Source organism: Podarcis tiliguerta, assembly GCF_965153285.1.
Source record: "Podarcis tiliguerta genome assembly, chromosome: 8".
Taxonomy (NCBI): Eukaryota; Metazoa; Chordata; class Lepidosauria; order Squamata; family Lacertidae; genus Podarcis; species Podarcis tiliguerta.
The window spans coordinates 6,406,918-6,431,865 of NC_139541.1; the positions used below are offsets into that span (position 1 = coordinate 6,406,918).

At 51.0% G+C, this 24,948-nt stretch overlaps 2 protein-coding genes across 2 annotated transcripts in view; one reads left to right on the top strand and one right to left on the bottom strand.

Moving 5' to 3' along the window:
- Window positions 1-634: 634 nt before the first annotated feature.
- CKAP2L (cytoskeleton associated protein 2 like) lies at window positions 635-21,732 on the top strand. Its single transcript, XM_083453949.1, has 9 exons — window positions 635-975; window positions 1,196-1,274; window positions 4,183-4,240; window positions 8,035-9,069; window positions 13,181-13,384; window positions 14,734-14,889; window positions 17,286-17,346; window positions 19,930-20,041; window positions 20,205-21,732. The coding sequence occupies exons 1-9, from the start codon at window positions 888-890 to the stop codon at window positions 20,482-20,484; spliced, it is 2,073 nt and encodes a 690-aa protein (XP_083310075.1). The 5' UTR covers window positions 635-887; the 3' UTR covers window positions 20,485-21,732.
- The window catches only part of LOC310683721 (cytosolic purine 5'-nucleotidase-like), a 49,198-nt gene continuing 44,790 nt past the window's right edge, over window positions 20,541-24,948 (bottom strand). The window contains exons 18-19 of the mRNA XM_083454044.1: window positions 24,684-24,779; window positions 20,541-21,798 (exon numbers count right to left, since the gene is read on the bottom strand). Of these exons, the coding sequence (XP_083310170.1) occupies window positions 21,751-21,798; window positions 24,684-24,779 (144 nt within the window). The 3' untranslated portion in view covers window positions 20,541-21,750. The remainder of the gene's footprint in view (window positions 21,799-24,683; window positions 24,780-24,948) is intronic.

The window sequence follows — 24,948 nt, forward strand, 5'->3', positions numbered from 1 at the left end:
GTGGTGCGAGGGGGCTGCCAGATCTCTACCTAGGGCCCAACTTTGATAGGTGGGCAGGGACACCCGTCACTGAATCATAGACTGGGAAGCGACCACCCAGGGTCATCCAGTCTGTTGTTGTTTAGTCGTTTAGTCGTGTCTGACTCTTCGTGGCCCCATGAACCAGAGCATGCCAGGCACTCCTGTCTTCCACTGCCTCCCGCAGTTTGGTCAAACTCATGCTGGTAGCTTCGAGAACACTGTCCAACCATCTCGTCCTCGTACATCACGACTGGGAAAACATTGGCTTTAACTATACTGACCTTTGTTTGCAAGGTGATGTCTCTGCTTTTTAGGATGCTGTCTAGGTTTGTCATTGCTTTTCTCCCAAGAAGCAGGCGTCTTTTAATTTTGTGGCTGCTGTCACTATCTGCAGTGTTCATGGAGCCCAAGAAAGTAAAATCTCTCACTGCCTCCATTTCTTCCCCTTCTATTTGCCAGGAGGTGATCTAGTCTAACCCTCTGCAATGCAGGAATCCCGTGATCCCATGGGGCTGCCTTCACCCTCCACCCAGGACAAAACCCCTTGCAGTCTTGGCGCTAATGTTTGAGCACAGGATTTGCGGGGGGGGGGGGCGGGGAGGGGCTGGATACCCCACCGAGGCGGGGCTTTTTGCACGTGGGAAAACTTCGGCAGGCAAGCTGAGAAGGGGGCGTGGCAAGGGGAGTTGGCCCTGGGCGTGGCTAAGGGGCGAGGGGCGCGGCCGGGGGAGTCGCCTTTCCCTTTCTGAAAGAACATCGCCGACTCCGCCCACTCCGCTCTCCCCGGCCAATTAAATAGGCTCCTCCCCGCCCCTCGCAGCCCATTGGTCCCTTTGAACGGGAAGGGAAGCGGCCGCTCGAGGGCGATGCCGCTGCCGCTGGCTGTCATGGAGGCGCCTCGGAGCTCTGCAGGGCCGGGGCTGCGGCGCGGAGGAGGAAGAAGGGAGGAGATCGGTGAGGGTGCAGGGGTCCCCGGAGCATGTGCAGAGTGCGAACGGGGAAGGGGGTCCAGAAGGAAAGGAAGCTCTGGAAGCGGCCGTTTGGGGGGACTTCTCTGCTGACTTTCCAGAGGGGCTGGGGTGGGGCGTCTCCAGGGAATGAGGGGCGCCCGTTTGACTGCTACCCTCTGAGTGCTTTTCCTGTCTCTCTCTCTCTCTCTCTCTCTCTCCTGCAGCAGCAGCAGTGGAGGAGCGGCGGCAGAAGCTGCAAGAATATTTAGCTGCCAAAGGAAGGCTGAGACCTGCCAGCACCAAGTGAGTCTTTGCTTTTGCTTTGCTTTTCGGAGTTGCTTAAAGGTAAAGGTATCCCTGACCATTAGGTCCAGTCGTGACTGACTCTGCGGTTGGGCGCTCATCTCGCTTTATTGGCCGAGGGAGCCGGCGTACAGCTTCCGGGTCATATAATAATAATAATTTATTATTTGTACCCCGCCCATCTGGCTGGGTTTCCCCACTCTGGGCAGCTTCCAACAAAGATGAAAAATACACTAAAATGTCACATATTAAAAACTTCCCTGAACAGGGCTGCCTCCAGATGTCTTCTGAATGTCAGGTAGTTGTTTATCGCTTTGACATCTGGTGGAAGGGCGTTCCACAGGGCGGGCGCCACTACCAAGAAGGCCCTCTGCCTGGTTCCCTGTAACTTGGCCTCTCGCAGTGAGGGAACCGCCAGAAGGCCCTCGGAGCTGGACCTCAGTGTCCAGGCAGAACGATGGGGGTGGAGACGCTCCTTCAGATATACTGGACCGAGGCCGTTTAGGGCTTTAAAGGTCAACACCAACACTTTGAATTGTGTTCGGAAACGTACTTGGTACATGTGGCCAGCATGACTAAGCCGCTTCTGGCGAACCAGAGCAGCTCACGGAAGCGCCGTTTACCTTCCCGCCGGAGCAGTACCTATTTATCTACTTGCACTTTGACATGCTTTCGAACTGCTAGGTTGGCAGGAGCAGGGACTTACCAACGGGATCTCAACCCGTCGCGGGGATTTGAACCGCTGACCTTCTGATCAGCAAGTCCTAGGCTCTGTGGTTTGACCCACAGCGCCACCCGCGTCCGTTTTGGAGTTGCTTACATAGCATCGAAACAAGAAAGTCCCTCTTCTACCTTACAATCAATCATCATCATCGCATGGCATGCAAGGGGAAAGGGACATGGAGGGAAGAGGAAAACTCAGAATGCAGGCGCCAAGGTGGCACAGTTTAACGCAAAGAGTTGCTCCCTGGATCAGGCCCTCCTGTAAACCTAGTGCAATAAGAGAACCTCAGAATGCAGGCGCCAAGGTGGCACTGTTTAACCCCTGCCTGCCTCAATGGGCCAGCTGGAAACATGCAAGTGGGGTGCAGGCTTCTGTCAAAGATTCTCATTCTTCTCCCTTGCAACCAAACAGCCTTTCAATGCCACTCTGTCCTTTGGGCACTGTGCACCAGCCACACCCAAATCAGTCCCTGGGGTTGACCCCAGAAACAGACCAGGACCCTTTGAGGATAGTGAAGGCCTGCTGGCATGAGAAGAGGGGTGTGCTTCATCCTGGGCTCACAACCCTCATTCATTTGTGGCATTTATATCCTACCTTTCTCTCCAAGGAGTTCAAGGTGGTATACATAAGTTTTTGGGACGCAGGTGGCGCTGTGGTCTAAGCCACAGAGCCTAGGGCTTGCCGATCAGAAGGTTGGCGGTTCGAATCCTCACGACGGAATAAGCTCCTGTTGCTCAGTCCCAGCTGCTGCCCACCTAGCAGTTCAAAAGCACCTCAAAGTGCAAGTAGATAAATAGGTACCATTCTGGCGGGAAGGTAAACGGCGTTTCCGTGCGCTGCTCTGGTTCGCCAGAAGCAGCTCAGTCATGCTGGCCACATGACCCAGAAGCAGTATGCCGGCTCCCTCGGCCAGTAAAGCAAGATGACCGCCGCAACCCCAGAGTCATCCGCGACTGGACCTAATCGTCAGGGGTCCCTTTACCTTTATATAAGTTTTCTTCCTCCCCATTTTTATCCTGTGAGGTAGGTTAGGCTGAGAAATAAATGCGCACTTCTGCAGCCTGATCCTGTGCAAGATTCTTCAGGTGTAAATTGTATGGGATTTGGTGTGACTGCAGATCCATAGGATCATAGAGATGGAAGGGAATCTGTGGGTCATCTTGCCCCCCCCACACACACACCCCGCAATGCAGGGGTTTACAACTGTCTCACATGAGGATCGAACCTGTAACCTTGGCATTATCGCCACACTTTAGACAACTGAGCTATCCCAAGTGTGCATGAATTGCAATCTTGGTCACATTTTTTATCCCTTGAAAGTACAGTGGAACCTCGGGTTACATACGCTTCGTGTTAAATACGCTTCAGGTTACAGACTCTGCTAACTCAGAAATAGTGCTTCAGGTTAAGAACTTTGCTTCAGGATAAGAACAGAAATCGGGCTCCTGTGGCGGAAGCCCCCATTAGCTAAAGTGGTGCTTCAGGTTAAGAACAGTTTCAGGTTAAGAACGGACCTCCGGAACGCATTAAGTACTTAACCTGAGGTACCACTGTAGAGGGAAGATAGAGGGAAGGTTCGTCCGTATGTGGTGTAAAAGGGTAAAAGAGTATTGGGAAATGATCCATGATGAATTGGAAAATTGTTTACTTTCCCCAAAAAACCAAAGTCCTTTCTGTTGGGGAGAATTCAGACTGAAATTCCCAGGTTTCAGAAAAGGTTATTTATGTAATAAATATTTATGGCGGCCTGTGTTTTGTTAGCCCCAAAATGGAAAACGAGTGAGGTCCCAACCCAAGAAGAATGGAAACTTAAGTTGACAGAATATGCACAGCTTGCAGACTTAACATATAGAATAAGACAATAAGAAGAACATGCATTTAAAGAAGATTGGGAAATGTTTATTGAATATATAGGGGGAAATTGTGTACACTTGAAAACACAGACAGCATTAAGATAAATTCAACAGTGTAAATAAGTTTTGATGGATGTAATAACGGAATACTGACCGGCATAGTTTTTGTAAAATATGCAGGGATTTATTATATGTAAAATGAACCATGGAAAGAAAAGAAGGGAAGTCATTGATATGTTAAGGATGCAAAAATGAGTCCTTTAAATTGTAAAACGGGGGGAAATTTTTAAAGAAAGTAAATTATTTTCAAGCTTTTCCTTATGCCGCACAGGCCCTACTTGAAGGACAACAGCAGGCAGAAGAATCCAGCTCCCTCCAAAGCACAACCTGTAAGTAGACAAGATCCCGTGAGCCTCTGTATTGTGATCTAGAGAGCCAGAGTGGTGTAGCGGTTAGATTGCTGGACTGGGATCCAGGAGACCGGGGTTCAAATCAGTTGGCCATCAAGCTCCCTGGGTGACCCAGGGCGGTCACTGCCTCTCAGGTTAATTGAAGGAGAACCATGTACCCCACTTTGAGCTCCTTGGAGGAAAAATTGGAATATAAATGCAATAAATAAATAATAAATGTTTATTCTTGATGGGAAGTTTTGTTTCTGCCTAGAATGTTCAGTTCATATTGAGTTCATGAAACATCGTACCGTGACCTGTTCCTGCTTTTAATGCATAGTTGACCACATCTAGGAATGCAATGGTTATGCCCTTTTAAGTTTTGCTATATCAATCATTAGTTTAATAAAGGAGTATATCAATCAATAGTAAATAGTTTAATAAGGAGGTTTTCATACCTGTCCAACTCTGTGTTCCTTTCCCAACCTTTAATCTATTGATGATTAATGCCTATATGCAACCCTTGCTTTGTCTTTGTGTTAACCAATCAGCAACAAGCACATACGTGGCAATGCTGTAATATTCAATAAAAGGGACTCTCTGAGACATGCTCGAGAGATGCCTCCCGTGTGACACTTGTCACTCGTCTGTCGTTTATTTCAACCCAACATATTCTGACCAATGGCATGCAGAGTGTCTGAGACTCTGGATCTTTCTGGGGGCCACCCTTGCTTGGGATTTAGATCCAGTCCCTTTTACCAGGATAATCTCTCTTTTCCTCACAACAGCTTGTGTGAGCTGGCAAGCTCTCTTGGCAGTGGAGCCCAAGGCCACTCAGAAGGGAGGCATCCTCTGGTCTCCGGTTCTGACAAATATAGAGTGTCATCCTCATTCTTTCTCTCCTCTGGAGCCGTACAAATTTGGTGACCGTTACTGAATTATCACTATATTCATTTATATCACACCGTTTTCCCAGAATGGGACTCAAGGTGGCTTGCACAAATTGAAACAACACAGACAAAATATAGGATGCTAAAAACATTTTTTTTTAAGTTTAAAAGTAGGTAAATTCAACTACATCTGTTATTTATATTATTTTAATTCTATTAAAATACAGATAATAAAAACAGCATAACCCTATTTAAAGCTCTTTCCTTTTTAAAAAACAGTCAGTTCCTGCAGACCTGCCAGAATACAGTGGTACCTCGGGTTACAGACGCTTCAGGTTACAGATGCTTCAGGCTACAGACTCTGCTAACCCAGAAATATTACCTCAGGTTAAGAACTTTGCTTCAGGATGAGAACAGAAATCGTGCTCCTGTGGCGCGGCGGCAGCGGAAGGCCCCATTAGCTAAAGTGGTGCTTCAGGTTAAGAACAGTTTCAGGTTAAGAACGGACCTCCGGAATGAATTAAGTACTTAACCCGAGGTAACACTGTAAAACAGTTTTCACCTGCTGGCAGAAGGAAAGCAAGGAGGGAGGCAGTCTAGGGTCATTAGGGAGGGAGATCCAATGGCCCTCTCCCACATCCTGAAGCATGCCTGTGAGGGTGGTGGGGTGGGAAAAAACCTCCCCCAAAGATCTCATGCACCATGTTTTCTGCAAGGCACTAGAATCATAGAATCATAGAGTTGGAAGAGACCACAAGGGCCATCGAGTCCAACCCCCTGCCAAGCAGGAACCACCATCAGAGCACTCCTGACATATGGTTGTCAAGCCTCTGCTTAAAGACCTCCAAAGAAGGAGACTCCACCACACTCCTTGGCAGCAAATTCCACCGTCAAACAGCTCTTACTGTCAGGAAGTTCTTCCTAAAGTTTAGGTGGAATCTTCTTTCTTGTAGTTTGGATCCATTGCTCCGTGTCCGCTTCTCTGGAGCAGCAGAAAACAACCTTTCTCCCTCCTCTATGTGACATCCTTTTATATATTTGAACATGGCTATCATATCACCCCTTAACCTCCTCTTCTCCAGGCTAAACATGCCCAGCTCCCTTAGCCGTTCCTCATAAGGCATCGTTTCCAGGCCTTTGACCATTTTGGTTGCCCTCCTCTGGAAACATTCCAGTTTGTCAGTGTCCTTCTTGAACTGTGGTGCCCAGAACTGGACACAGTACTCCAGGTGAGGTCTGACCAGAGCAGAATACAGTGGCACTATTACTTCCCTTGATCTAGATGCTATACTCCTATTGATGCAGCCCAGAATTGCATTGGCTTTTTTAGCTGCCGCGTCACACTGTTGGCTCATGTCAAGTTTGTGGTCAACCAAGACTCCTAGATCCTTTTCACATGTACTGCTCTCAAGCCAGGTGTCACCCATCTTGTATTTGTACTCTGCACATGCTCTTAGTTCCCCCAAATTCAAACAAGTAACATGTCAGATTCACTGTTGTTTTTATGTGAAAGTGCAATATTTCTCATCCTCCCTTCCCCCCACCCTTTTCTCTGCTGTCTAAAAACTCTTTTCCCAAATGCTCCTGTCTTTCTATACATTGACTTACTCAACTTAAAAGTATTTCTCTAAGATTCCTCACTAAAATTGTCCTCATGTGATGATTGCGTGGGCATTAAGTTATCCCTTGAGTCTGTCACAATGTTCTGTTAAAGCAAATCTGTCTATAGGGCTCTATATATATATATATATATATATATATATGCTTTCGTAGATTTTCACGGGTACAGGAATGCAGGTTTTGGTGTCCTCGGGTGTCTTCCCGTGTAAAAGTTGGGGTGTCTAGGCGACGTTTCGACGAGGTCTCACTCGTCATCTTCAGGCTGGTGCTTTCGGCCGAAAGCACCAGCCTGAAGATGACGAGTGAGACCTCGTCGAAACGTCGCCTAGACACCCCAACTTTTACACGGGAAGACACCCGAGGACACCAAAACCTGCATATATATATATATATATATATATATATATATATATTATATATATATATAATTTTAAAACTCCTTCAAAATAGCTGAACCGATATGGCACCTTTCAAGCTAAGTTGAGATCTGAATAGTGGCAGGAGAGGCTGCCTGCTTTGCTGGGTTCACAGGACCAGATTAAGAGGCACTTGTTTGCTCTGGCTCTGCGGAGCATCGGATGAAATTGTCCAAGGTCTCCATGCTATTATTACTTTTATTTATCTATAAAAATAGATGTATACTGCTAAATCATAAATATATACAGTAGAACCTTGGTTCTCGAACATAATCCATTCGGGAAGACCATTTGACTTCCGAAACGTTTGAAAACTGAGATGCAAAGGGATGGCTGCAAATGCACTTAAGAAAACTGAAAAAAACACAGAGCAGAAGCCGTTCGACTTCCGAGGTGCATTCAAAAACGGAAGCGTTTACTTCTGGGTTTTCGGTGTTCGGGTTCCGAAACGTTCGACAACGGAGACTTTTGAGAACCGAAGTACCACTGTATACTCTGTGTGTGTGTGTGTGTGTGTGTGTGTGTGCTTTGCAGCAATAAAAACAATAAAAGCATAAGAAAGTTAAAATTGGACATCAGTTAACCATTGTGGAAGAATTCGTTCTTAGTTGCCTGCATAGGTCTGACGGAATAGAATGCTTTTCAGCAGGTGCTTAGAAGTTGGCACAGAAGCTGAATCTAGTGGCAGAGAGTTCCACAGGATGGGAACCATGGCACTAAAGGCAATTGAATATTTTTGTTTGTTCAAAGGCCTGTACTATTTTTCTAATTCTGTTTTATGTAAAATGCCCCGAAAGCTCTATTTGGTGAAAAGTTGATTTAAATAGTCTCTCAAATAATTTCACCGTATTATTTTCTCCATTTCCAGACTGTCGGATCCCGGAAAAACGTTGTCCCAAGCACAGCCAAAAGTGCATCGACCAGGGAGGCAAAGGGGTCGGGACCTGCTAGCAAAGTCCTTCCAGATAAGCCTTCCAGGGCTCTCGTGCACGGGGAGCCAAACAATGCACCCACACAACTTCCAAGGAAGCGGGGGCCCGTACCTCCTCTCCCCTCAAAGCCCCCTGCTAGAAAACACCCTGAGAAGCTGATCAGCAGGACAAGAGAGCTTGGAAAGCAGGAATTGGCCACAGCATCCGGGACGTCAAAAGTCCTTTCAGACTCGAGCAATTTAGAGCGGGATAAAGAGAACTCCGGGCTGAAGCATGTTGGGCAGCCTCAGAAGAGAGAGACGTCTCGCTTCAGCCTCCAAGCCAAATCCCAAGCTGGCTCAAAACCGCCCGTGAAGAATGGCAAGCAAGCTGTGGGGAACAGCACCCTTTCGAAAAACCACAGGGCTGCTGCGGCACAGGTTAAGCCCAGAGCACCCTTAGGGGGTCCTCAGAGGCAAGTCCACAGCATCTCAGTGGTGCGGACTTCACCACCCCGTGGACGGCCCTCGGCTGATTCTAGGCCAGGAGTCCAGGGCCAAAATCCCAGATTGATAAAGCAGCCTGCGGTGATTCCACGGGCCGCTGGGCCGCCTGTTCCTGGAGGGTCTCTGGCTGGGAGGGAAGGAACAGCGTCATCCTCATCCCTGGGCATTCTTCAGAGGGGTCGGTCCAGGGCTGGTGCTCTGCAGGAGAGAACGCTGCCCGGTCACTTGCAGAGGAAACGGAAGGCCACTCCGGAGAGATGCCGTTCAGCAGCACCTGGTGGCACCAAGCAGAACAGAAGCCCAGCAGGGAGGGACCCGGGCAGCAAGAAGTTCAAGCAAGCGCCCAGGACTCCCGAGCCAAAATCCAGGCACAGAGCCTCAGAGCAGGGGTCTGGAAGACCCGGGAGAGGCGCACCCAGAGAAAAGCAGCCGGCGAGGGAGACAGGTCAAGAGCCCAAGACCCCAGGCAATCTGGATCGGAGGCAAGTTGAACCCAGAGCAGGTTGCATTCGCTCATCCCATCAGGGCTGAGGCTGCCCTGAGCAGTGACTAGCAAGGGTGCATTGTGGGGGGTCTGGGCTTTGCGGGGTGGGGGTCAGGGTTTGCGCCTGGAATGTTTAGGCTCTTGTTCACAACAGATCGAGAAGTAGGTGCCCGTGTGGCTCTTGCACCCACTTCAATTACCGTATTTTTCACCCTATAGGACGCAATTTTCCCCCTCCAAAAATGAAGGAGAAATGTGTGTGCGTCCTATGGGGCGAATGCAGGCTTTCCAACCCCTCTCGTTCTCCAGGCTTCAGGCAGCTATCCGCAAGCCTTCTGAGCATGGCGGGAGTTCCCACGGGCTCACAAGGCTTGCAGGCGGAAGCACGGGGCGCCCTCCGGAGGACACCCCGTGCTTCGGGCAGATGTCCACAAGCCTTGCGTGCCCGGGGGGAGGTCCTGCCAGGCACGCAAGGCTTGGGGCGGCAGCCTGCAGCACGAAGCGTCCCCCGTGGTTTGGGTAGGTGTCCGCAAGCCTTGTGAGCCTTGGGAGTTCCTGCAGGCTCGCAAGGCTTGTGGGCAGCAGCCTGTTCTGTGGGCTGGGGGGGGGGAATAAATTTGTTTTATTCATTTCCCCCCCAAAAAAGGAGTTGCGTCCTATGGGCCAGTGCGCCATATAGGGCGAAAAATACGGTATTCATTTATAAAAATACATCAGAACAGCTTACAGCAATAAATGCATAAAACTATGCCATAAAACTATATAGTCGTACCCAAAGGCCCTGGAACTTGGATGTTTTTGTTCCCGAATGCCGCGAACCCGGAAGTGATTGTTCCGGTTTGCAAACGTTATTTCAGAACCCGAACATCTGACGGGGCTTCCGCGGCCTCTGATTGGCTGCAGGAATTTCCTGCAGCCAATCAGAAGATGTGATTTGGTTTTCGAACGTTTTGAAGGTCGAACAGACCAAGGTGCAACTGTATAAAGAAGTTTAGGACATACATCGATTAACCATTGTGGGATGATGTATCCTTAATTGTCTGCACAGGCAGGCATTTAAAGTTTGGCACAGAGGTTGCCTGCTGAATCTCTAGTGGCAGAGAGTTCCACAGGACAGGACTGATGCCACCGTCTTGTTCCATCTGTCCGTCTTTCCTGTGTGGGGAATGGGGTCTAGGCGTGTCCCTTAAGGGTGGGCCAGCGCATGGCCAAACTGCTTCCTCAATCCTTCATGCACCTGTGTGTTGTAATGTGCAGAGGATCCCCTAGATCTTTATTCAGCTGAGGTGCTCAATATCTCCACCAGGTTCTGCTGATGGACTAATAGGAGATTCAAGATTACAGTGCGGAAAAGGCACATTGAAGTGCCTCCTTGTGGGTGAATCTGCTTGCAAATAGACCTTCCACACTTGACCGGGGACATCATGTCCATGTGTTACTTTGTGTGCATGAGGAGCCACCCTCTAGCTGAAGGGCAAGAGATGTATCTTGGGAACCATGAGCTGTGATTCCTGCATTGCAGTGGGTCAGGCTTGATGGCCCTTCGTGTCCCCTCCAGCTCTGCAATTCTATGAATACTGAAGGCATGCAGAAAGCAGCTCCAAACAAAGGAGGGATAAGGAAGAAGAAAAGTGATAGGCCTGCAAGGGGTCATAAGGACCCCTGACCATTAGGTCCAGTCGTGACCGACTCTGGGGTTGCTGCGCTCATCTCGCTTTGTTGGCTGAGGGAGCCAGCGTACAGCTTCCGGGTCATGTGGCCAGCATGACTAAGCCGCTTCTGGTGAAGCAGAGCAGCGCACAGAAACACCGTTTACCTTCCCGCCAGAGCAGTACCTATTTATCTACTTGCACTTTGGTGTGCTTTCGAACTGCTAGGTGGGCAGGAGCAGGGACCGAGCAACGGGAGCTCACCCCGTTGCGGGGATTTGAACCGCCGACCTTCTGATCGGCAAGTACTAGGCTCAGTGGTTTAACCCACAGTGCCACTCGCATCCCACAAGGGGTCATAGATGACCCCAATTTTGCTCTGGCCTCTAACTATTAATTGGACCTCCTTGACTATGGGTAGGCAAACTAAGGCCCAGGGGCCGGATCCGGCCCAATCGCCTTCTAAATCCGGCCTGTGGACAGTGCAGGAATCAGCATGTTTTTACATGAGTAGAATGTGTGCTTTTATTGAAAATGCATCTCTGGGTTGTTTGTGGGGCATAGGAATTCGTTCATTTTTCCCCCCCTTCAAAATATAGTCCGGCCCCCCACAAGGTCTGAGGGACAGTAGACTGGCCCCCTGCTGAAAAAGTTTCCTGACCCCTGTCCTTGGCCACCCTATGTTCAAATATATAAAAGGATGTCACATAGAGGAGGGAGAAAGGTTGTTTTCTGCTGCTCCGGAGAAGCGGACACGGAGCAATGGATTCAAACTACAAGAAAGAATATTCCACCTAAACATTAGGAAGAACTTCCTGACAGTAAGAGCTGTTCGACAGTGGAATTTGCTGCCAAGGAGTGTGGTGGAGTCTCCTTCTTTGGAGGTCTTTAAGCAGAGGCTTGACAACCATATGTCAGGAGTGCTCTGATGGTGTTTCCTGCTTGGCAGCGGGTTGGACTCGATGGCCCTTGGGGTCTCTTCCAACTCTATGATTCTATGATTCTGTCCTTGGCCATCCTATTGCCCTCAAAGCCACAGAGGTTCTGATCAAGACCAGGCTTCTCACTGTAGCCTGGGAGATGCCTCAAGAGTGGCAGTGAGAGCCACCAACTCAAATGGCTTTGAAAGAGGATTAGACAAATTCATGGAGGAGGAGAGGCCTTTTCCCACCTGCCTTACCCTTCAGCTCTAGGAGTCTTTCCCAGACCATGACTTTGAGAACCAGCAGAAGCAGCTGGGAAGAGAGAAGGGATAATTTTTTAAATAAAAAAGTCCATAAGTTGTATGTCCTCGTTTCTCAATTTGATCCTTTTACGTGGTTTGGTATGTTTTGCGGTATTTTACGCATTGTAAACTGCTGCCGTTTTTATTGATTATACTTTTGCAATTCTTTATTGTTAAGTGTGAACTATTTAATTATTATCTGCTGGCATTTAATTTTACTGTTTACAGTGGTACCTCGGGTTACATACGCTTCAGGTTACATACGCTTCAGGTTACAGACTCCGCTAACCCAGAAATAGTGCTTCAGGTTAAGAACTTTGCTTCAGGATGAGAACAGAAATCGCGCGGCGGCAACGGGAGTCCCCATTAGCTAAAGTGGTGCTTCCGGTTAAGAACAGTTTCAGGTTATGAACGGACCTCCAGAATGAATTAAGTACAGTGGTATCCCGCAAGACGAATGCCTCGGAAGACAAAAAACTCGCTAGACGAAAGGGTTTTTCGTTTTCTGAGGTGCTTCGCAAGATGGATTTTCCTAAGGGCTTGCTTCGCTAGACGAAACGGCCCTGCCTCTCCTGTCATGGCGACTGTCACTGCATGCACGCACACTCGCTTCCCCGCTCCTCCGGCTCCCTCCCACCTTCCGGCTGACAACTCCTCTGGCTCCCACCTTCTGGCTGCCTCGCGCCGCTACCCACCGCCCTCGCGCGCTCCTCTGAGAGAGCCGTTGCCGCCAGCAGCCAGCGTTGCAGCCGGAGTCGTGCTCCTGAGCCCCGCCTCCCTCCAGCAGCCGCGTCGCACGGTGGCCACAACGCGTGGGTGAGTCCGAGGTACCGGCTGTGGCAGCTGTCCTGCTTCTCCCTGCTCCTCCCCGCAGTTGTTAGTGTTTAAATGCAGTGGTGCTTCGCAAGACAAAAAAACTTGCTCAACGAAAAAACTCACGGAACGAATTAATTTCGTCTTGCGAGGCACCACTGTACTTAACACGAGGTACCACTGTACTGTTCAGTTTTAATGCCTTATTGAATATGTCTTCATTAGATATGTTGTTACGACATTTTTGTATTGGGTCAGATTGTGATTAGGCGTGTGACCTTTGCTGTCTGTCTTGTTGCTCCTTCAGCTTGCAAACCGCCTCGTTTGGAGCAATACAGAAAGGTGGTAGACAAATTAAAAGTGAAATGAAAGTGGCGGCTGTCGGTTCTCACGTTGTCTGTCCTCTCCTTGCTCTCCCTTAGGAAGCAGCTAGAGGAGTGGTTGGCATCCAGAGGAAAACAATACAAGCGGCCCCCGATGACCTTCCCCGTTAAAAGGCGGCCCCCGCCCAAGGAGAAGGAGGCCCTGGACCGCTCCTTCTGGGACTGCATGGAGGAAGAGATGGAGCAGCAAAAGGTGGCACAGCAAATCGCCAGCACCTTGGCAGACTGCATGAAGCTGGCAGACGAGGTGAGCTTTGGGTCTTCCGTCTAGTCTGGAAAGTTGCCCGGAAGCTTCATCCTTCGATGGGGCAGAAAGTGCAGGCCTGGTTGATTAGACTGATAAGCACCACCCATCAATAAGTATTCACTGTGTGGCTTAAAAGCAGAACCGTTTACAAAATAAAACACACACTCATTAAAACCCACAAGGAATGATAACAGCAGGGAGAAAAACCTGTCATGGGACACCAAGGCAGCCTCAATATTGTTTTTCTTTGCTTTGAAACTATCCTTTCTCCCACCCTGCCGGGAGCAGAGTTTTTCCACAATTGAGCAGGATATGAATGAAATGAGGAAGTCAGTCAGGTTTTTATTGTTTGCTGCCCTTGGCCCACTGCGTTGTAACTTTCAAGAAACAAACTGGGCAGTCCAAGAGTCAGTTGAAACAGAGACGTTTTCAGAAGTGCCCGTTGTCCAACATCAGAGGGAAAGTTCCCTAAATCATTTAGATGGGGGGGGGGGGGTTCCTGAACTGAGCCTGTGGAACTCCCTGACCCTTTGCAGACCAAAGCGGGGAATGTCAGGCCTGACGGGCAGCGAGTTCAAGCCCATTTTCTATGGGGAAGTCAGAATGCAGGACCCATGTGCATTTATTATTATTAGAGCTGTTTGACAGTGGAACAGACTACCTTGGAAAGTAGGTAGAATCATAGAATAATAGAATCATAGAGTTGGAAGAGACCACAAGGGCCATCGAGTCCAACCCCCTGCCAAGCAGGAAACACCATCAGAGCACTCCTGCCATATGGTTGTCAAGCCTCTGCTTAAAGACCTCCAAAGAAGGAGACTCCACCACACTCCTTGGCAGCAAATTCCACTGTCAAACAGCTCTTACTGTCAGGAAGTTCTTCCTAATGTTTAGGTGACTCCTTCATTGGAGGTTTTTAAAGGGAGGTTGGGTGACCTAAGGTTCAAGGGGCGGGTAACAATTAAAACACAAAATTACACCAAAAACAAAACAAAAAACAATTTAAAAGAACTCAAAATTACAGAAATACGGAGGGTCCTAAAATATACGTCTCCGGGGTCAAGAGGGACTGATTTTTTTTTTTACACCTCCTTTTCCATGCCCGGCTCTGTAATGTCCGGAGGTACAGGAATGCCCACCCAGTTTTCTGTCTTCAGTGCCAGCGACTTTGCCATCTGCTGGTTCTATCCTTGAGCACCGGGGCAAAAGGAAAACAAAAACCGATTTTGCACAAACACACCCTTACTGTTGGGCTAGCGCTGCCCAGTGGAAACAGTCTGCCTACAAAGCGAGCCCAAAATGTCTCTCATCTGCCGGCCTCCTTCTGACACCTTTCTGTTTCCCTCCAGGGGGTTCCTTCGGAAGAGCTCTTGGCCATGCTCTCCCGCATCCCAGAGGCTGAGAAGTTTGCCCGGTTCTGGGCCTGCAAGGCGAAGCTGCTGGCCCGCCAAGGCCCGTTGGATGCAGCCGGGCTGTACCGTGCTGCTGCTTGCGCTGGAGCTGTGGTGGGTGGAATCCCCTCGCTCTTGGCCTCTCGTCCGCTGTGTCTGCGGCAGAGAGGCAGTGTAGTACAGTGGTTAGAGTGGCAGGCCAGGACCTGGGAGGCCAGGGTTCAAAATCAGACCCACGGAGGCCCAAAGGAGCTTTTCCCCTTGCAAGGACATGCCAAGAGGTGTGGGAAGGTGCAGGGCTCCCAGGCAAAGGCGGAGCCCTACGCCAGCCTCCTGCCTCCCTAAGCGTCTGGGCTTGAGCTTCTTGAACCCCAAAGCGGGGTCCCTTTGCCCATCCCACCTGGATTGAGAATGCTCAAAGCATCTGCTTGACTGGTATTTGCACAAGAGGTGCCCCCAGAACGTGGGGTGCACCCCCAGTAAGGAGCCATTTCTTGCTATGGGCTCTTGTTCAGATCATGGGGGCTGGACTTTCCTAGATGACCCCTGGGAGTCCCTACAAGTCTATGATTCTCTGGGGGCTGCTGGAAGAAGCGTGTGCCCACAGGCAGGGGAGGGGGTTGCAATTGGCTGTGGTCACCCCACCTCTGCTATAAAGGACCATCCGTCCTGGGGTGGAGCTGTTAAGCAGCCAGTCCTGTGGAATCTCCCTTGCTGGGGCCGCCAGATCTGGGCCCCCACAATGTGCGTCTCTCCCCCTGCCCCACAAACAGCTGTAGCAAAACGATGTTGGTGCATGAAACCTGCTCCCTCGAAAGGTGTTGGACTTGCCTTCATTGGATATACCGTATTTTTTGCTCTATAAGGCTCACCTTTTCCCTCCTAAAAAGTAAGGGGAAATGTGTGTGTGTGTCTTATGGAGCGAATGCAGGCTGCGCAGCTATCCCAGAAGCCAGAACAGCAAGAGGGATTGCTGCTTTCACTGCGCAGCAATCCCTCTTGCTGTTCTGGCTTCTGAGATTCAGAATTCTTTTTTTCCTCCTCCAAAAACTAGGTGCGTCTTATAGAGCAAAAAATATGGTATTTTTAGCAGAGGTGGAGGACCGTTCACCTGGGATTCCTGCATTGCAGGGGGTTAGACTAGATGACTCCTTGGGGGCCCTTGCAACTCTATGATTCTGAGAAATCCTGCAGGCAGCGCTCTGAGGCCTGATGTGGGGGTCAGGTGGGATTGCTCTGAGGAATTATGAAAAATGAAGCAAGCCATTGTGTTAGCAATGGAAGCATTGCGTTGAGAGGGTTTGAGCCATTGACAGTAGTTTCTGATCAAATCCCATAAGCCTCTGCATCTCTGCCCATCTTCTGTTACTGTCCATTTTCTATGCATGACAGGCACGTAAAGCATTCTAAAACACAGACTGGTTGCTTCACCAGGCATCCTGAGCCATAAAGATAGTAGGTTACTTTGATGTAGCTTTTGTTAATCTTTAGATAGACGCAGGTGGCACTGTGGGTTAAACCACAGAGCCTAGGGCTTGCCGATCAGAAGGTCAGCAGTTCGAATCCCCACGACGGGGTGAGCTCCCGTTGCTCGGTCCCAGCTCCTGCCCACCTAGCAGTTTGAAAGGACGTCAAAGTGCAAGTAGATAAATAGGTAGCGCTCCGGCGGGAAGGTAAATGGCGTTTCTGTGTGCTGCTCTGGTTTGCCAGAAGCGGCTTAGTCATGCTAGCCACATGATCCGGAAGCTGTACGCCGTCTCCCTCGGCCAGTAAAGCGAGATGAGCGCCGCAACCCCAAAGTCGGTCACAGCTGGACCTAATGGTCAGGGGTCCCTTTACCTTTACCTTTAGGTAGATCTTAGGGCCAGGAAACAGAGTTTCACATGGAAGTGATAAAGATGCCTAATCTTTACTTGCTTGTTTATGACCTCCGGGGTTGCTGAATGCATTCCTCCTTTAGTCCTGTTTTACTTACCCCAAAATGTAAAGGTAAAGGTACCCCTGCCCGTACGGGCCAGTCTTGACTCTAGGGTTGTGCGCCCATCTCACTCAAGGGGCCGGGGGCCAGCGCTGTCCGGAGACACTTCCAGGTCACGTGGTCAGCGTGACGAAGCTGCTCTGGCAAGCCAGAGCCGCACACGGAAACGCCGTTTACCTTCCCGCTGGTAAGCGGTCCCTATTTATCTACTTGCACCCGGAGGTGCTTTCGTGTATGCATGCTCAAATTAGCTCTTTGTAGTTTTAACTTTAACTTTGTCCCCACGTGGGGTTTTTTGAAATGCTCAAGGAAATCTGATTGGTTCTTACGAACATTGTGTAAAGGGTTCTTTGGTTTATAAAACAACCTGGGCCAGGGGGTGGACAGATTATTATTAACACTTCCTCCCAGAGTCTTGCTGGTCAAGCCTGGTGTGTATTTTATTAATCAGAGTCCAATCCTTCCTTGCTTTTGGAATGCAACAGCCTGCTCTGGTCACTCAGTGATGGACTTCCTTTTGCTCTCATTCCAGCCTCTACGAGAGTTGAGAGATGCCCTTGTTGACACTCTGAAGCGTTCCAGTCAAGCCTGGGGTAAGCAGTGGATCAGGCCAAGGGCCCATCTGGTCCCAGCATCCTGTTCTCACAGGGGCCAGCCAGATGCCTTTGGGAACCCGCAAGCAGGATTCAAACCCAACAACCCTCTCCCCTCCTGTGGTTTCCAGCTGCTGAGATTCAGAAGCACTGCTGCCTCCAGCTGTGGAGGCCAGAGGAGAGCCATCATCGCTGGCTGGTCTGGGCTTCGGGTCTGCCAGCCAAACTCTTCCCCCCGCCCACACACACACGAAAGAGTGGAGAGAGGGCAGCTTCTCTTCCCCCGTGTAGAATACAGTGGTACCTCTGGTTGTGAACAGGATCCGTTCTGGAGCCCCATTCGCAACCTGAGCAGAACGCAACCTGTGTCTGCGCGGGTCGCGATTCGCCACTTCTGCGCATGCGCATGACGTCATTTTGAGCATCTGCGCATGCGCGAGCAGCGAAACCCGGAAGTACCCCGTTCCGTTACTTCCGGGTTGCCGCGGGATGTATCCTGAAAGAGCATAACCTGAACCGAACGTAACAAGAGGTACGACTGTACCTTACTGTTGCTTTACGGCCAGTGCCTAGCGAAGGAATTGTAAACAAAATGATTTTTCAGTTTCCTAACTAAACGTTAATGTTGTATCTCTGCATCTGGGAATATACGCAGGCGGCCTTTTGCAGGCAATGCCCAAAGCGAGCCCTGCGTCCCTCTCTCAGTTCTGCAGGCAATGCTCCTGGTTTTTCCAGATGGGATTGGGCTAAGCATTCTTGGGCCTTCGTGGATCCCAGTCAAAGCTTCCATTTTCTGGCGCCCTTGTGTCAAAACCTTCCTGCGAGGGAGCGATGTTCCTTTGCTTCTTGCCAAAGCTTCCTTAGAGCTCAGGACCATTCCCTGAAGGAGTGTGTCCCAGGTTGGGCCTAGTATCTGCAAGGAACCATGCACCTCCAAATACAACACAGTGGATCTCTTGACCCCGTCCTCGATCCCCACAGTGGCCATGGACTGATTCATGCCCTGCTTTCCTTCAGCAGAGGCGGCTCCCTGTTCTTCAGAGTTTTTCAAGCATTGCTCATTGAGAAAGCTGTGTGCGTGTTTCTTTTTTCTTTTTACCCAATTGCGATTTCTGCATTTCTAAGTCTATGTTCAGTTTATATTTTGGTTCTCTTGTGTCTTAATGCACCATAGCTCGCTCTGCGTGTCCTAATGCAGCCCTGCAGGGAGAGAGCTTTGGACCTGGACGGAGGGGGCAGGCAGGGAGGAGTAACGCTGGAGAATCTCAGTGCCGTTTGAATCTTGTTGGGCCTGAGAGCGCTGGGCTTGCCTCCCTGGCAGCATGGCTGGGTAGGCAGGAGGCAGGAGCAGGGCAGGACCATAGCTGTCAACTTACAGATTTGAAAATAAGGGGCCAGCAGCCTCGAAAATAAGGGATCAGCAGCCAAAATAAGGGATTTTCCAAGCACAGGTATGTTCAACCTCTGAGCCCCTCCGAGCCAAAGGCAGAAAGCCCAGCCAGCAGCCAAACGAAGCCTCAGGCGGTGGTTCCCACAGCGCAGCAACCCGGCAAAGGGGATGCAGCAAGGAAAACCACCGTCACCTCTCCGCTGGGAAGCGCTGAGCAAAGGCGAGTCCCCAGGCAATGCGGCCGATTTGATCGGCACAAGGCATGCAAGCTCCACCTCCCAGTCATTCTTCGACTCCTTATTGGGTGAGCAACGAAGCCAAGCAACACAGTTGGAGCCTCCCTCCTCCCTGGCCGGCAGGGAGGGAGGAAGAGGAGCTGCTTCCTTTGAAACCCAGGAAATTTAAGGGACATCATCAATAAGGGACAGCAGCGGGACACAGCGCTGGGATAAGGGAGTTTCCTGCCAAATACGGGACGCTTGACAGCTATGGGCAGGACCCTCTGGAGCCAGCTTGAAAGAAAGATGACCCGCTTGCTGTCGGTTGCCAACTGTGGCATAGAATCATAGAGTTGGAAGAGACCACAAGGGCCATCGAGTCCAACCCCCTGCCAAGCAGGAAACACCATCAGAGCACTCCTGACATATGGTTGTCAAGCCTCTGCTTAAAGACCTCCAAAGAAGGAGACTCCACCACACTCCTTGGCAGCAAATTCCACTGTCGAACAACTCTTACTGTCAGGAAGTTCTTCCTAATGTTTAGGTGGAATCTTCTTTCTTGTAGTTTGGATCCATTGCTCCGGGTCCGCTTCTCTGGAGCCGCAGAAAACAACCTTTCTCCCTCCTCTAGGTGACATCCTTTTATATATTTGAACATGGCTATCATATCCCCCCTTAACCTCCTCTTCTCCAGGCTAAACATGCCCAGCTCCCTTAGCCGTTCCTCATAAGGCATCGTTTCCAGGCAATGGCAATGGGCCCTCTGGGCGACTGCCTGCCCCTGGAAGCACGACGGTCTTCTGCATGGGGAAATTGAGCAGTTTCTGCAAAACCAGAACGGGTTTGCCCTTCTTGCCCTTGCCAGCAAGGCCCCTCCAGGCTGCTCTGGGCAAAGGCAGGCCCAGCTCAGGGCTCTTCCTCTTCAGCCACTGCCTGTCCTTCAATGGCTTCTCTCACTCTCTTCTCCCCCAACAGGAACCCCGGCTGAACTCCGACTTCCAGGCAAGGAGCAGGCGCAGAGCAGCGGGCAAGGACCGGCTTGCCAGCCTCTTTCGGCGATCAAGCTTCAAGTGGCATCGCTCCCCAGGTAAGGGGTGGGGCTTAGCTCTGTCCTTTTCAACTCTACCTTATCCTTTCTGAGGTGAGGCAACCAGGAAAGGAGGGACAAGATGGCGGAGCAGGTCAGGGCAACTGGCGGCCTTCTGGTTCTGAGGGGGCTCTATGATTCCATGCCCTCTGTCCCTTCCCAGAGCCAAGGAGCCGAGTGCGAGGCCAAGCCTGAAGCTCTTGACCCCCGTGCGGCGGTCCCTGCGGATCGAGCGGGCGTCTGCTCGCTACCCACAGATGCTGAGGGACCACGACCCCGTCGTGTCCTGCCTGGACGAAATCATGGACGCGGAGGACGGCTGTCGCTTCATCTTCCGCAAGAACGACGCTTTGCCAGAGACGGTGGAGGTGGAGGGCTTTCTGCCACGGACCTCAGCGCCAACCTCCCCAGCCTCACCCCTGCGCAGGCCCCTTTTCTGTTAGAGCTGCATCGGCGGACTGGAAATGTGGGGGTCATGGCATGGGACCCTTTTCATAATATATATATATGCATCTTTATTCTTGAAATGATTAAAAAAAAGAAAACAACCTTTTTGACAACACGGGTGGCTTTAGGAAGCGCCAAGAATTTGGGGGGGGGGTCCCTCATCTCTCCCAGCTGGATTTGTCTCTAAGCAAGAGGAATTTGGGGGGGGGAGCCTCTGCCTGCCATTTTGTGGGCACAAGCAGAGAAGGGTCTGGTTGTGGAATGGGTTTTTCAGAGTGGGATGGGGGCCTGGCGTCCTGGGCTTGGCACCGCCAGGTCTCACCCTAGACCCCAACGAAGTCCAAGTCTTGGCTGCCCGGTGCCCGTGAACAGGAAGCCCCTTGGCGGTGGCATTTGTGTGGATTTTCTGGGCGCTGCGAGTGGATTGTGAGCTCTTCCGCGTTTCTCGCAAGAGAGGGATATTGTGGCAAAGGGCTCTCCTTGGACCTGGCGTGGGGCTCTCCTTGGACCTGGCGTGGGGTAGTTTCTAAACTCCTTTCTAGGGCTCCTTCTGGCTTCTCTGCAAGACACTAGAATCCGCTCCATTGCAAGCCATCCTCAGTGGCCCCAAATGCCCCTCTTCTCCCTCGGACATTCTCTTCCTTTAGGAGGTCCTTGTGCTCAAGGGACAGCTGAGGGCCTCGTCTGGGTTTCCAGTGCTCAGCGACGAGGCCACAGCTGTTCCTGTCAAAGCACAGAGCCACAGCCCCCTACATTTGTGGCAACTGCATTGACCTCCCTCAGTGCCCAGGCAGAAGAGGGGCTTGGGTTTTCCCCACCAGAGAGCCTCTCCTTTGCTGTAAGCATCTCTCCTGGTTTCTTCCCAGGACTTCTTGAGTCTTTGGAAGAGCAGGGCGGCCTAGTGGTTGGAGCCTTGAGGGAAGGGGCTTGCCTCCAGCACAGCAGCAGAGGGTCACACTGGATTTCTCCCTTAAATCCTTGGCCCCACAACCGCAGCGGTGCTTGGGAGTAGGAAGGGGGTCTCAAAAGCCCTTTGGGGAGGTGGTTGAAGCCAGCAGCCATAAGGGGCTCAGCTGGGGCTGCTCCCCAGAAAGCTCCCACTCTGGAAAGCAGCCGTGGGGGCCCTTTGCCTCTCTTTGGAATCGGGAGCGTCACAGGGAAGGGTCTGGGGCGGACCTCTCCTCCCCCCACCCCTCCCTTAGCAGCTTAAGGCCTTCGTTCCACTCAAGATTTTCCTTCCGCATCCTCCGTTGGGGTCTGGCTCAGTCGTGCTCATCGTCGGCGTCGTCCCAGGAAGCGCTGTGCAGCTTCTACGGGACAGGGAAACAGTGGTACAGCGTTCAGAGAGGCCCCTAAGCTGCTCTTTTGCATGCTAAGCAGCTTCTTTCCTGGACTCAAATCTAGTTGCATGAAGTGTAACCCTCAGGCAGTGGGGGGAGGATAATAATAATAATAATAATAATAATAATAATAATAATAATAATAATAATTTATTGATACCTATCTGGCTGGGCGACTCCCAACAGAATATTAAAAGTAGAATCAAACATTAAAAACTTCCCTAAACAGGGCTGCCTTCAGATGTCTTCTAAAAGTCAGATACAGTGGTACCTCGGGTTACATACACTTCAGGTTACAGACGCTTCAGGTTACAGTCTCCGCTAACCCAGAAATAGTACCTCGGGTTAAGAACTTTGCTTCAGGATGAGAACAGAAATGGTGCGGCAACAGCAGGAGGCCCCATTAGCTAAAGTGGTGCTTCAGGTTAAGAACAGTTTCCTGTTAAGAACGGACCTCTGGAACGAATTAAGTTCTTAACCCGAGGTACCACTGCAGTTGTTTATTTCCTTGACATCTGATGGGAGGGCGTTCCACTGGGCGGGCGCCACCACTGAGAAGGCCCTCTGTCTGGTCCCCTGTAGCATCACTTATCGCAGGGAGGCAACCACCAGAAGGCCCTCAGTGTCCTGGCAGAATGATGGGGACGGAGGCGCTTCTTCAGGTTGGCCTGGGTCCTTTGCTCCTCTTTGTTTAAGTAGGTATTTGTGTCCCACCTTTCCAGGTTATGCAGCCCTCTAAAGGTAGTTCACAGGGACCCGGGTGGTGCTGTGGGTAAAAGCCTCAGCGCCTAGGACTTGCCGATTGAAAGGTCGGCGGTTCGAATCCCCGCGGCGGGGTGCGCTCCTGTCGCTCAGTCCCAGCGCCTGCCAACCTAGCAGTTCGAAAGCACCCCCAGGTGCAAGTAGATAAATAGGGACCGCTTATTGGCAGGAAGGTAAACGGTGTTTCCGTGTGCTGCGCTGGCTCGCCAGATGCAGCTTGTCACGCTGGCCACGTGACCTGGAAGTGTCTGCGGACAGCGCTGGCTCCCGGCCTCTAGAGTGAGATGAGCGCACAACCCTAGAGTCTGTCAAGACTGGCCCGTACGGGCAGGGGTACCTTTACCTTTTTAAAGGTAGTTCACAGCAACACGCAAATTGAAATAAGTCTATATTGGGGGGGGGGAATTATCTAAAAGCTAGTGACCTGTTGTGTGTTTTCTCTAGCGGGCAGAAGACATGCCTGCCCTTCTCCCTCGGTTTTTGGGTGGGTGCCTTGCACACTCTACTGCAGCGGCACCCATGCTCCACCCCAGTGGCTCATCGTGCCAAAGTCGCCCATTCCTCAGAGGGGTGCTCTCTGCCCTGGCTGTAGCCCCACCCTGCCCTTGCTAGCAGCAGAGGGTGGGGGCCACCACTGCCCTCCTTTCACTGCCTCTTTTGGGACAGGCGGAGGGGAGCTGGCTATCTATTGCATTTATGTGGCGCTGTGGGTTAAACCACTGAGCCTAGGACTCGCCGATCAGAAAGTCAGCAGTTCGAATCCCCGCGACGGGGTGAGCTCCCGTTGCTCGGTCCCTGCTCCTGCCAACCTAGCAGTTCGAAAGCACGTCAAAGTGCAAGTAGATAAATAGGTACCACTCTGGCGGGAAGGTAGACAGCATTTCCGTGCGCCGCTCTGGTTCGCCAGGAGCGGCTTAGTCATGCTGGCCACATGACCCAGAAGCTGTACACCGGCTCCCTCAGCCAATAAAGCGAGATGAGCGCTGCAACCCCAGAGTCGGCCACAACTGGACCTAACAGTCAGGGGTCCCTTTACCTTTTCTTGCAAGGAGCTCAAAAAGGTGGCACAGTTCACCCATGTTATCTTCAACAACAACCCTGTGAGGTAGGCTAGGCTAAGAGTCAACGACTGTCCCAAGGTCACCCCAGTGAGCTTCAGGGCCGAGTGAGGATTTCAACAGTGCCACCCCGTTGAAGAAGCTGCGTGGGGTGCGGACATCGGATCCCAGGGTGTTCATTGTATTCGGGTGCTGGCCCTTAGATGTCCAAGAGGTCAAGATCTCTTTGCTCCATCCTTTCACAATGGCTCAGTTGGTTAGAGCATGGTGCAGATAATGCCAGGGTTGCAGGTTCAATCCCCATGTGGGACAGCTGCATATTCCTGCATTGCAGAAACCCTTGCCTGTTTCAGTTAGTGTGGCAAAGCTTTTGGGAGTACAGTGGTACCTCGGGTTACATACGCTTCAGGTTACAGACTCCGCTAACCCAGAAATATTACCTCGGGTTAAGAACTTTGCTTCAGGATGAGAACTGAAATCGTGCAGGGGCAGCAGGAGGCCCCATTAGCTAAAGTGGTGCTTCAGGTTAAGAACAGTTTCAGGTTAAGAACAGACCTCCGGAACAAATTAAGTACGTAACCAGAGGTACCACTGTACAGTGGTACCTTGGTTCTCAAATGCCTCGGTACTCAAACAACTTGGAACCCAAACACTGCAACGTAAGTGTTCCGGATTGCAAACTTTTTTCAGAAGCCGAACATGCTCAGTTTGAGTGCCACACTTCCATTTTGAGTGTTACTGTCTGTTTTTGCTCTTCATTTTGCGTTTTTGTTTCTGCAGCTCTTTTTGTTTTGTTTTTGTGGCTATGTGTAACCCAGTTCAGCTACTGATTGATTGCGTGCCTTGGTTTTGGAACGGACATCCGGAACTGATCAAGTTTGAGAACCACTGTATTGGCAATGACTAACTGAAACCTAAAGCCATTTTCAGTGTGCCGGTGTGGGTGTCAGTAGAGGGCAGCCAAAAACCACGGGCGGGAAAGGAGGAAGAAAACAGGGGTGTGTTGGGGAAGCAGAAGAGCAGAGAGAGACTCACCTGCAGCAGCCTGTGTTGGGGCATCACATACCCTGCCAGGAGACCCGTCTCGCTGAACTCCACCCGGGTGTGCTCCACGGTGGATTCATGGGGCATCTGGAGGGGCAAGAATTGTCACACAACTGTCAGGGTTGGGGGTGGGCATCAGGAGGGCAGACCCAGCCTCCCAGACGAGAAAAAAGCGAAGCTGCCGCAGAACTGGCCAAAAGCTGCAAGCCTGTGCCAGAAGGCTAGATGGTTGCCCCTCTCGTCCTGTCCCCCCGCC

Coding starts and splice junctions, on each gene's coding strand:
- CKAP2L (XM_083453949.1), top strand. CDS start 888: ATGCCGCTGCCGCTGGCTGTCATGGAGGCGCCTCGGAGCTCTGCAGGG. Junction 4,241..8,034: donor CTCCCTCCAAAGCACAACCT/GTAAGTAGACAA, acceptor CTCCATTTCCAG/ACTGTCGGATCCCGGAAAAA. Junction 14,890..17,285: donor CTGCTTGCGCTGGAGCTGTG/GTGGGTGGAATC, acceptor CTCTCATTCCAG/CCTCTACGAGAGTTGAGAGA.